Genomic DNA, 12,986 nt, shown 5'->3' on the forward strand with positions numbered 1-12,986 from the left:
ACTGAACTTCAATACGCGAACCCACTGGGCATGCATCAATCAAAGGCCCATGCACGTGCCAACCGAAGACTCATGCATGCGCACAGGGATCAAAATGGCCACGCCCAGCTTATAGGCCCCCATGATGCCAACTAACAATGTAAGTTTTGACCAGAATGTGGAAAGATTTGCCAAGGTTGATTGACAAATTCAGGAAGCTTTAAGCTGTTATCGTCAAATCTATAATAAAAAAAATCTGATTAAAAAGTTTGCTTTAAGACTTTGCTACTCCATGCACACTGGCAAAATTCTGACTTATATCCATTTTGAGATATCACTGATCATTCGGTTTCAATTACAGTCGTAAATCAGGGAGTACCTGTAATGAAACATTACGCTAATCTTAATTCTCACCTCCCCTAAAGGCACTCTTGGAATGAAAAAGCTTTTGTCCCTGTATGGCAGAATATTTTTGTACATGATCTTCCTGACAGCCAATTTAATTTCTCATGAGTTTATTCAACCTTCTGACTGGTTGAAAAGGGGTTGATCCTCCCCATTACTGTTGATTGACCTATAAAATCAGCAAATAATTTTCAGGATCACTAACCCTACTCTACAAAGGGAAAACATGCAGGAGAAAGGCTAAATTGTACAGACAGTTGACTTGGACTGCAATGGGAAAGATTGGGAGCAGCTGCCGATTGTTTTGCCCATTCAGCATGTTCCTCTTTCATACCTGATTGGTGACTTAACTTCATAACATGAATTAACAGAAAAGTATCCCTCTCAGATTTAAGAGCGACAAACTGATGTTTGTGGAAGAGTTTTCCACGTTATTTTTGTCTTCAGTGTTTATATGGACTGGATTGTCCATAAAGATAATCCTTCCTCCTCCTCATCATTGGGATTTACCAGGATTGTTGTGTAAAGAGGGCTTACAACATCAGTGAGGACCTACCACCTCACACACAGAATCTTCCATTTACTCCTGTTGGGAAAGAGATCCTGGAGTATCAGAATCAGAACCACCAGGCTGAGAAACATGGGCTGTGACACTGACGAGCCTGCTAATACAAACCTCCCACAACTCAACTATTTATTTAAAAACAATATGTATTTATTTTAACATTTGTAGAAAAGTACTATGTATATGTATTATTTATCTGGATGTGTGTTATGTCTCTATGTGTGCTGTAGTGTATTGCACAAGGTTGTCTGTCAGGTCACTACCTGTTGTATGGGTGGGTGGTTAGCAACTGAACCGGCTCCCCTACCAGGCTTCCCTGCAAGATGAAAAACAAGACCTGTCAAAGGACAGACAAACCTTCTTTTAGGGTCAATGGCCATTTAGCAAACAAGCGCTGTGAAGTGCAGAAAGGGATCCCTTGCATCGAAGCTTGGTCTGGCCATTCACTGCAACAGAACTTCCCCCAGCTGTCTTGGACCTCACTATGCTGCTGGATCCAGGAGGGGATGTCAAGAGGGTGAGTCTGGACCTGTGCAACCCCTACTCACCTAAATCCATTCACGCAGATGCTGTTCCTTTCTGAGGAGTGGGGTAGCCTCATATCAAACCCCATCAACTGACTGAAAGGAACCATCATTATCCACTATGATGGATAACCAGAAGATAGGCAGAAGTTGCACCAAGGACCAAAGAACACTGTTTCTTCGGGTTGCATTTGTACAATTGGATGATAAATGAACTTGAACTCATGACTCACAGATTGTTTTGGGGTGCATTATGCAGTGTATGATGTCTACCAACTAATACTCTGAACTTAACTCAATTTGGAATTTGGGGCCTCTGGTGGAGTATGTGAAGAAAATGCCTGCTTTATCTTCCTTGAAGATATGGAAACCCACCTGGATTAGTTGGTAAAAGGCCTGGGACATCCACTGGAATTAATGGAATCTTAGGAACCATGCCAGACACAGTTGGTGAGAACAATTCCAAGTGTGATGCTTGGGTTTTCCAGTAAGACTGGTAGGAATTTCCACTTGGAGTCCTGTGGTGTAGAAATAAAAACTCTGTCTTCTAACATTTAGTCAATGCCCAAGGCTTGCTTCCAGAGTCCAGTCCGTTTACAAGGCAACCCATGATTCAACCCATGATGCCTTGCACAGGTATTGGGAGAAATATTATCAATGAATTGCCAAAGTGAGTTGACATCAGTTTAATCAAATGTTAGCAACACATTCATGTTCTTTTTTTTTAGATTTACACCATCAAGTGACAAATATGTCATATAGACATCTAGAGTTCCAGCCTCAATCTGTGATTGTTTAGAAAAGTGAACTTTTCAAGGTTTAATGTTTATATCTTAAAAAGTTCTGATTAAAATTTTCCAAATTTTGTTTTCTACCAATTTAGTCAATGCTGGTTTCAAAATGGGTTAATCTCTCTATTAGAATTATAGGAAGTAGAATTTAGTATCAAGGAGATAAGCATTTGTTCAAAAGCAATGAAGTAATTTAATACTTTTGTTAATGTTGCTGTTTACAGCATCACTGAGATTGTTCAATGGACACAATCCTGTTCAATCCAATGGAAATAATTAAGGAATTTATTTGTGTTATTTTCATTCCTATTAAAAAATACATTTTGTTGTGACCAGGCCCAGCACTTATATTTATGTATGAATAAACATAATGAAATGTTACAAGCAAATGGTGCCTTATTATAATACTATTTTGTGTCAGCTCACCTCCAATGTATACTCATTCTTAAGTAAAGAGCTTAAAATAGCTCTGGTGACTTGGATTCTCGTGCAACCATGCATCTAATTAATCTTAAATTGTGTGATAAACGCACATGGTACAAGTTAGCACCATCACATTCTAGCCAGAATGGGTGGGAAGAGACACCATCTCAATGATCATACAAACTATTCATTTAGATTAAACCCTCTTCCATCAAAGTTAAGTACTTTCTATAGAGGGAGTGCAGAGAAGGTATGGCAGAACAAATATGTTAGGAGAAATTATGTTGACGAGATTTGTATTCACTGTAACTTAGAAAAATGAGAGGAGATCCAATTACAAAGTTCTGGTAAGAGTTATATCAATTAGATACTGGATGTTTCCTGTGGTTGGCTGCCCAGAATAAAGGGTCTGTGTCTCAGGTTACATATAGCTAGATCTTTAGAGTGGTGGAGCAGATATTTCTTCAGTCAGGGGTGATAAACCGATGGAATTCATGATTATAAAGGACCAATTACATGGTGTGGCCATTGTGATAGTACAGATCTATCACCAATGTATATAGTGTATATAGTTACTGTATCTAGACTGTACTTACAGCGATTGGCTGAAAGCTAAGCCACACCTACTGTCTGGGCCTTAAAGGGTTGTGTCCCTAGCCAGGTCGGATCATTCCGGACTGGTCGGCCACCTGTGAAGAGCTCCTGTCTTTTGCTAATAAAAGCCTTGGCTTGGATCAACAAGTCTTTGGTTCTTTCGACGAGCTCTACACCCATATATATTGCAGAGAAGAGACATGTAAATTTTGTAGATTCAGCAGGCATCAAGGGTCAAGAGAAGAGAGCGGGAATGGAACATTGAGATGGATTGTCAGGCCAAAGATCATATTGAATGGCAGAGGGTTTGAAGGGCCGAATGGCTTACTCCCACTCTTAAGTTCTATGTTTCTAAATAAGGTTGGATCTTCATTTTATTTAACTGTATATAATATGTAAAACATTGTATCAGGTAATTGTGTTTGGGTATTATATTTTAATGATCAAACTAAGGGAACACAACTGAAGTTTATCATTGTTGAAATTGATTTTGTTAGAAAGTATAATTCTAAGAATGGCTCCCACAATTTCATAAATTGAAACTTTCTATCTTTAATATTATATATTAATATAATGTAATATAGTTTCAATTTATGAAATTGTGGGAGCCATTCTTAGAATTGTTTTTAATAATTGGAAGAATTAATAATTATTCTATGTTCTGGTTATACATTGCCTGTTCTCCAGGGGTCATCAGTGGTTCCACATTATTGATTAAAAAAAAATAATTTATAAGGTAACCTTGATTAGAGGAAGAGGATAAATTAATTTAATTTTTATTTTATACAGGTCATTTCAACAATTGGGTTTAACATGGTCACATAGATAATTTCAATCCAATGTTTTAGAGGTAATTAATAAGCAATCATTAATGTAGTTTTATCTACTTTTTTTCATTTTTTTTGTGTGCTTCCTTGTATATAATTGTCAATTCTGTATTTATGCTTATATGTTAAACTTAATAAAAATATTTTAAAAAGAAAAGGAAGGGTAATGGCTCATTGTTGGTATTGGAACTGGGATTCAAGAGGTTGCTGAGAGTATGAAGGGCTCCCTGAGGAGTCCGGGGACTGAAGTCTTCCTCATTGTTGAGGAGGTTTGGATCTAGGCTTGTGTTTGAACCGGCATCTTGTGTGGCTGCAGGAGCTCCTCCGGAGGTGATTCTGGGGGGGTGACTCTCTTTTGCTTCTGTTTATCTGACTGTAATGGTTGCTGGGCAATACTAACGGCAAATCTGTCTGCCTATGGCCGATTAAAAGCAAATTAGTGTATTATAATTCTATTTTATTACATAACAATATATAGTATCTGATCTGATCACACTTCTTGAAATCTATGATGAGCCATCTGAAAGAATAAGGGATAATGCAATAGATGAAATTTAGATTTTTAAAAGGCTTGCCACAAGGTGCCACATAAGGATGGCACGGTTAGAGCAGTAGTTAGTGCAACACTATTACACAGCACCAGCAACCCTGGTTCAAATCCTCTGCTGTATATATGGAGTTTGTACGTTCTCCCTTTGTCTGCGTGGGTTTCCTCTGGGCACATCGGTTTCATTTCACCCTCAAAACAAAGAGGTTAATTGGGTGTAATTGGGCAGAACATTGGCAGAAAGGGCTTATTACCATGCTGTATGTCTAAAAATTATTGATTGATGTGTATGATGAGGGTATCCAGATTCAATAGCAGAATGGCAAGCCAGCTGACCTCCAGAAATTTAGCTGAGAATATTCAAAATGGTAGCATGTTAAAAATGGGCTCCACGCAGGGATTAGTACCATTGTGGTTCACAATTATATTAATTCTTTAAGACGAGAAACAAAAAGCACAAGTTCTAAATATTTAAATTTAAATTGAGACAATACAGTATGGTACATTTGGAATGGTGGGAGGAAACCAGAGCACTCAGAAGAAACCCATGTCAAGACAGGGAGAACATACAAACTTCTTACAGTCAGCACCCGGATTTGAACCCTGGTCACTGTCACTGTCATAGCGTCGAGCTAACCCTGCCCCTCCTAGAATGTAGTTAATACTGAGGAGAGTTACAAGTCGTTACCCCGTGCAGAATGGGCATATAATTGGGAAATGAAATGCCACACATAAGGCTGGATGTCACTACATTCTGGTCAGAAAAATAAGTCAATCAGTACTTTAAATTGGGCAGAGAAACAAAGGGTCTTTAAACAGATACACAAATGACCTAAAGGAGAAAGACATGATATTAAGGCAATTGAAAACAATTCTAAGCTTTATTTACAGCTGGATGGCACTGAAGTAACTAAATTATGCTCAATGTATCAGACCTTGTCCAAGTACCTTTGGTCAATACATCATCTATCAATATTTGGATTATATCTAATTATGATTGTCACATGACAAAGACACCAGAGAGCATGCAAAGAGAAATGTGATGTTACACCTAGGAGGGAAAGATCAACTGATTGAGAATTTTATGGGTTAGGGTTAGTGAAGCTTCTTCACTCAAAAAGTGATGATGGTGTGGCACTTGCTACAACAAGCTGGGCAGATGGTTGGAACACTTGGAAGCAGAGATGCCAGGATGCAAAGAAAAAGGGAAAGTCATTTAATACAGAATCAGTTAGATGAGGAAAGGCAGGAAGATGTTTGAATGAGGTGCACATGTCAGCACAGATGCACTGAATTCCTGCTCCTGTGCTGGATATTAAACATATTTCTATACATTGCAGTAATTTAATGCAAAATGGTTATCAATTTTTACTTCTCTATAGAAATGTAGTGGCTGCGGTAAAGGAACACCATCCAAATATAAACTTCAATAAACCACATCAATGGTTGTCATTTTTTTTTAAAGTACAAGAAACATCATTAAAGAGTTTTCTTTGCTAATAAAGCTAATAAAGCTAATGATTAGCAATAATTCTTACACAAAGATATCCAAATGACAAGAGGACAGTTTTTTTTGTTAAATTTGCTAATAAATAGTTTAATAAATGAGCTATTTTAATCCGTAACACTTTCAATGCTTCAATAAGAAATAATAGAAAAATAAAATACAGCAATAAGTAACTTGTACTTTGTACAAAATCTCTTTACATCATTGCTCAGCAGATATTTGCCGTACAGCATATTCTGTGTGAAGAAATGTTTTCGATTCAGACAACACAATTCTATTTGTCCACTCCCAGCTTTAGAGCTGAAACTCTAACTACTATTAACTCTAGGTATGCTGGTAATAATACGCAAACTTTACACAAATTGAAATTTGTTTATTGGATGACTGCCGTTGGTTCACAGATTGCTTTGTTTTGCTTAATATTTAGAAAAGATTTCTGTGTTTACTAGAGATCAACCGACAATTCTACAAATCACAGAAGGCTGATTAAAAACATTTGTGCAATATTAGCTGCTGTAAACTGCTGTTCTAAGGAGAGCAGAAGTGACTGAGATGGGAATCCAATGTCAGAAAACGGAACACTTAGGATCACTTCTGTAGCCAGCACAGAAAAGCCTGAAAACTTCGTACCTTATCATTGGACTTTGCCAAGTTCAAGAATTAAAACGTGGAAATATTTCACTCATTTTGGTTGTCCAGAATTGTCTTTTTTTTAATAATTTTTTATTTTTCACACCATAAATCACATTAACCATGATACACATTTTTTTCCTTTTCACACATATACAATGTCATTTTCTCCCCCCCACTCCCTCCTCCCCTCCCACCCTCCCCACCTCCCCCCTCCCGTCCATTTAAGGAGATTACCACTGCTTTCTTATTTAATTGGTGGATTGAGATGAAAAGCAGGTATAAATGTGCATATATTTAAGAAAAATTTCAGCCATTTGAAATTCTTTCCTTGCTGCTTTACAGGCCTTAGATTCTTCCAAGACACTTATTATTGAGATACTGGGCTTCAAATTCACTTCTCACCTCCTGTGGATAGTTCTGCGATGATAAGTGCTCCAGCCATGTAAATATAACCTGCATGTAGTCACCATGTGATTTTCTATTTCACCCACTCAGGATCATTTCAGCTGCACGTACAAATTAAACTGGGAACTTAGTCTGCAAGGTTTGTTCCTCAACTACTTTGGAGGCAGAAAATGCAGAATCACTTCAGCCAATCATTATGGCCCAAAATATGACAAAAATAATCAGGATCAGAAGCAGAATTTATTGTCATGAACAAGACACGAAATTCAGTGTCTTGCGGCAGCGTCAAAATGCAAACGTACACATTATAACCATCTTACGAATTACGATAAAAATATAAAGTAATAACAATAAAAGGGCACAAAAAGTCAGGCAGTTCATTGATTATTCAGGAATCTGATGGCAGTGGGGAAGAAGCTGTCCTTGTGCCCCTGAGTGCTCGTCTTTTCCCAGATGGTAGCAGAGTGAAGAGGGCATGGCCTGGTGGTGGTGGGGTCTTGGAGGATAGAGGCTGCATTTTTCAAACACTGCCTCATGTCCTTGGTGGAGTGAAGTCTGGTGCCTGTGATGTCGCAGGCCAAGATAACAAACCTCTGGAGTTTATTCTTGTCTTGAGAGTTGGCACCTCCATACCAGACAGTGATGCGACCAGCCAGAATGCTCTCCACGGTACACCTGGAGTAGAAGTTTACGAGAGTCTTCGGTGACATACCGCATCTCCTCAGACACCTCACAAAGTATAGCCACTGGCGAGCCTTCTCTGTGATTGCATCAACATGAAGGCTGCAGGACAAATCCCCAGAGATGTTGACACCCAGGAATTTGAGGTTCCTGACCCTCTCCACTACTGAGCCCTCATTGAGGACTGGGTCATGTTCTCGTGACTTTCTCCTGAAGTCCACAATCATCTCTTTGATTTTGCTGACGTTGAATGCAAAGTTGTTGTCGTTACACCACTCAATGAGCTGATCATTTCCTTCCTCATTGCCGTTTGTGATTCTGCGACAACTGTGGTGTCATCGGCAAACTTGTAGTTAGCATTGGAATTGTGTCTGGCCACACTGTTGTGAGTGTATAATGAATAGAGCAGTGGACTAAGCACGCATCCTTGGGATGTGCCTGTGTGATGATCAGTGAGGAGGAGACGTTGTTTCAAATTCATACTGACTGCAGTTTTCGGAAGAGTATTGCATTTTAGGTTGCTCACCTGCTTGATTAAGAAATAGATTGCTAGTCCTTCATCTTCACTGGGTCCAGATCCTGGAAGTCCCTGCTCAATGTCACTCTGTGAGTACTTTTGCCAGAGGAATGCAGTGTTGAAGCAAGTGGTTGACTACTACCTTCCCAGGGGCAATAAGAAGTGAGCTTACTGATCTCGCCACTGACACCCAAATCCCAAAACAAATAAACAGATAAAATCCTCTAATAATCACTAGAAGGATTTTAAGCCACTTCTTTCTCAGCTTCTTTCCCTTCCACCTTCCCACCTACCTCTGACCTGTTAGCCTGTGTTTTTCCCTCCTCTCTTCTCCCCCCCACCTTTACATTTAAGATTTCAATACTCCTTATATGTTCCAAGCAGTAATGAGAGGGCAAGAACGATTCCCCTGGAGGCTGCATGAGGAAAAGCTGCGATGGAGGGGGAAAAAACCAATTATAGAGATAAGTATTCTGTGTCTTCACAGTGGGGAACGTAAAAGGCATTCCAGATATAAAAAAGTGAATCAAGGGACTAATAAAGGTAAATAACTTAAAGTAACATTAGTAAATAAAACATAACAAAGCCATTAATTAATCTGAAAACCAATAATTCTAAAACCAGTGTCTGATGAGATAATGGCAATACTCATTGTGATTTCTTCAAATTGTCACCAACAGAACTGTCCTACTGTGTTAGAAAACAGTAAGAGGAACGTTGCTACTCAAATGAAGATGGAGAGATAAATGAGGGATTGACAGTTTTCAGGAAATGGTGGAATTTTTATTCAGGGAAGTGAAATGGAAAAACATAACCTAACAAAGCAGAATTAAATTGAGCTTATAACATGCAAATTTATTTAGAGATTATCGAGTACATAGTAAGAGGTTTGATTAATGACAAATAATGAATGTCGTGTAGTTACTAACGTGTCTCTATGTCCTCACAAACTCCATTCATGCTTCTCAACTTTTGGGTAACTATGGGACAGCATTAACTGATAAAAACAGGAATTTTGGTGGCTAGAATTAAAAATCATTTAAAGAATATTAAATTTTGATATTTTGTTCCAAATAGAAAAACAGTTAGCATAGAAACAAGTTAAGAATCATTCCTCAAAAAGTGAACAAATGACTTAGAATGATAAAAGGAGAATAACGCTATTTAGAAATTCAGCAAAAGAAGCGATTCTGTTTGTTTCACTTTGAACCTTCCAATTCTTGTAATGCTGAAGATTTCCTATCAAAAAAGCAGCACAGAACACATTTACTGGCAGAATCACAGTTGAATCTTCACTGTGCATTAGTTCTGATATTTATTAAACCAATTCTCGACAAAAAGTTGGTAGCAGAGGGAGCAACATTGGTTCTCAAATGCTTGAGAACAAGAAGCTGGTATTTCTCAAGTGCAAACTTGTCTGTTTATTTTGGAGAAAAATAATGCCTCTGTATGTGTCACTTCTTGCAAACATCAGTTATTCTGTGGCTAAATTTAACTGGGGCAGGTTCACAGCCAGTTGAGGACTGGGAGTTAAAAGTTAAAAGCTTTGGAAACAACCTGTTCAAAAATCTAAACTAATAATTCTGGCTGTCTGAAATGTAAAAATGTATCTCACCTTTGATTTGGATATAAAGGTGGTCACCTCTAAAATTATAGTTATGTGGACAAAGTTCCCCTTCTCTGATGTCAAAACCATAAATCCACATACCAAGAACAACTTTATTTTATGTCAAAAAGAGTTATTAATGTTGAAACAAACTTTATCAACAAGAAATGACACTTGGGCCTGTAAACAAAGGTACTTGATGAAGGATTATCCTTTCTCTACCAATGTTGACTGAAGTGTTGTGAATTTCTATTATTGTCTGCTTTGTATGGTCTTATTTAAGATTTATGCATCACAGCCTTTTCTTTCTTGTAAACTGTCATTAACTCACTGCCCTATTTTGATACTGCAAGAATGTTCCTATTAAAATCACTGAAAATTTTCAGGATATTTCTGCAATGAAAAATAATTTTATAAGTCCAAACTGCAACTGGCATTATAAGTCGTTGGAAAAATAAAGGCTCAATGATTGAATTTTGAGACACAATCTCAGAAGTCTAGGGGCTAGAATCAAGAAAATAATTTTAGATGAAGTACTGATGAATCTTTGCTTCTACAGAAAGACAAGTGATAAAGGTGATAATGTTAAACTAGTTATTGCAAGTTATTCTTTTTTCGGTCATTACGTACAACCACACAACATAAAACTGGTACTTACATGAAAATCAACATCGACTGAAAATAATGTGCAGCTTCCCCCATCTATTCTATTACAACCTTTCATTGTGCAAGCAAGTTTGAGATTGGATGCCTTCAGTTCAGTCGATCCCTAGTTTTTTTCATGTACCAGCATACCACGAATTAACTCAAAAACAAAAAAGATCAAACAAACCGTTAAAATCTGTACTGATAAATTACAAAAGGAGCAACATATTAAAGTCAAACTTTTGATTGCACATTTGATATTAGCAGCTAAACAGTCACAAACATTGAAAAAAGATTGCTTCTCAAACTATAATTCTAAATGTATCAATACTGTTGCAGCCACATGGCTATTAGATTATTACCATAAGGGGTATTCATCTACACACGACGTCTTTAAATAACAATGGGAAAATTGGCAATAAGTGTGTGTTAGACTCCACTTTATTCGCAATATTTGTAAGCTATACGGGTAATTGGTTTGTAAAGTTTTAGCTAAAGGATGGAAACTTGTAGAGGATTAAGATTCATATTGAAAACTTGTCCAAATGAAGAATATGCCAACTGTCAACGTCTGATAACATATTTAAATAGACAAAGCTAGGCATTGTAGTTATAAAACGTTCTCCCGCTGAAATTGCTGAGATACTACTGAACAGCGTTCAGAGAGAATTCACACATGAAATCCTTTCTCCTGTATGTGGAACATGTGCAGTCTTAAAGTCTGTATGCTGCTCACTATTCGCCTCTGATGTCCTATTAACGTGACACCAATTCTTCTCACGTCACTGGAATAAAACAGAGTAAAACTGCTGAGATCTCATTATATGGTAAAAGTTGGAAATTTACAGAGATCTACTGCCAACCAGGACCAAAAGAGCAGATCATTCAAATTTTGGTTTGAAAAGGAAACAGTTGGAAATTGAGAAAAACAGAACTTAGTGCAAATGTTGAATCCAGCTTTTAAAATTTGGACAGCCTGGAATGAAGAAAACAAATCAAAGAGATAAAGGAAACATGAGTAACATGATAATTATTACCTTTCCTTGCTCTAGTAAGTACTATCAATAAAGGGTAAAGCACATATGGTGAACATCTTTTTTGTGTTCATGTGAAAAATTGATGGTTAGTTTGAAGACAGTGTTCATTAGAAAACTCTAATAACAGTAAACTTATCAACTTCAGAGTCCACTGCTTTGGTATTCCCATCATTCTAAACTAACCCTCCATAGAGAACAGACAGAACAATAAACGGACAGGGATGTTTGGAAGAAGGAAATGGAAAGCAGTCACAGTAAGTGTAATGCATGCGAATGGGGTTGGGAAGGTAAAATAATGCAGGAATTATTTGACACTCTTCTTTATGGAAAATTCAGACATGTTGCCCAACCAATCCCATATTAATTGGTAAAAAATATTTCAAGGAGAGACAGATCTGTTAATGATTCTTCATTTTCATAAATATAGGTTAATACAATACCAGAATGCTGATGAAGCAATGGATATGAATCTTAAAGCACATTCAAATACTGCATTTGACACATGATGGAAAAGAATTGCAAAACTACGATCTGTTCCTGTCATTTGAGGGATTGACTCTGGAAATGGCTCATGCGTGCTAAATCGATCTGTTCAAGACATTAGCTCTCAGCTCTCCATTATCACATATGAATTGTGCCTACAAAGAATTTGTTATTTTTATACAGCCTAAAACAAAGAACAATGACACATAGAATATTGGAAAGCTGCCAATAAAATTTGTTGGATTTATTAAAATTCATCACTCTATCACTCAATTTTCATCTTCTCCATAATATGAATGGAATGGCAAAAACACTAAGAAAGTGTTTGTTTAGAAAGACTGGTTCACGAAAAGCCGTAAGAGAACAATCGGCCTGGGATTACAGCTTCCTTCACTTTAATAAAGGAGAGAGAAAAATATCTGCAGGAATGTGAAGTCTAAGATCCATAAAAAATCTCAGGAACTAAAAGAACAGATGGTTGGTGAGAAGGGCACAGGCGATTCAATAACTCACTCATTACCACCGCTTGCATGTGGTACCAATGTCTTTGAAGTGTCAGTATCATCCATTGTCCAAGCTCCCAGTGGGGACAACTAGCAAAAGAGGAAAGTTTCTTAAGAACGGAAAAGTGGAAAGGACCAGTGAAAAAGCACTTTGAAGAACTTCTCAGCTAAGACTTGACTTTTGATAAGTGCCATTCACTTCATGCCTGGGTCAGCTTCATCATTACCCAAGCCTAACAAGAGTTTGAGAAGATCTATCAGCTGAAAAACAAAAATAGAGCAGATCTTAGAACAGAAAATGTTGGAAACACAGA

General features: G+C 37.5%; 1 protein-coding gene across 1 annotated transcript in view; it reads right to left on the reverse strand.

The window, feature by feature from the left end:
• Positions 1-7,016: 7,016 nt before the first annotated feature.
• epha6 (eph receptor A6) overlaps positions 7,017-12,986 on the reverse strand; it is a 429,920-nt gene continuing 423,950 nt past the window's right edge. Inside the window, exon 15 of the mRNA XM_069889421.1 lies at positions 7,017-11,434. Within this exon, the coding sequence (XP_069745522.1) occupies positions 11,320-11,434 (115 nt within the window). The 3' untranslated portion in view covers positions 7,017-11,319. The remainder of the gene's footprint in view (positions 11,435-12,986) is intronic.

This window comes from Narcine bancroftii, chromosome 7, assembly GCF_036971445.1.
Source record: "Narcine bancroftii isolate sNarBan1 chromosome 7, sNarBan1.hap1, whole genome shotgun sequence".
In the NCBI taxonomy this organism is placed as follows: domain Eukaryota; kingdom Metazoa; phylum Chordata; class Chondrichthyes; order Torpediniformes; family Narcinidae; genus Narcine; species Narcine bancroftii.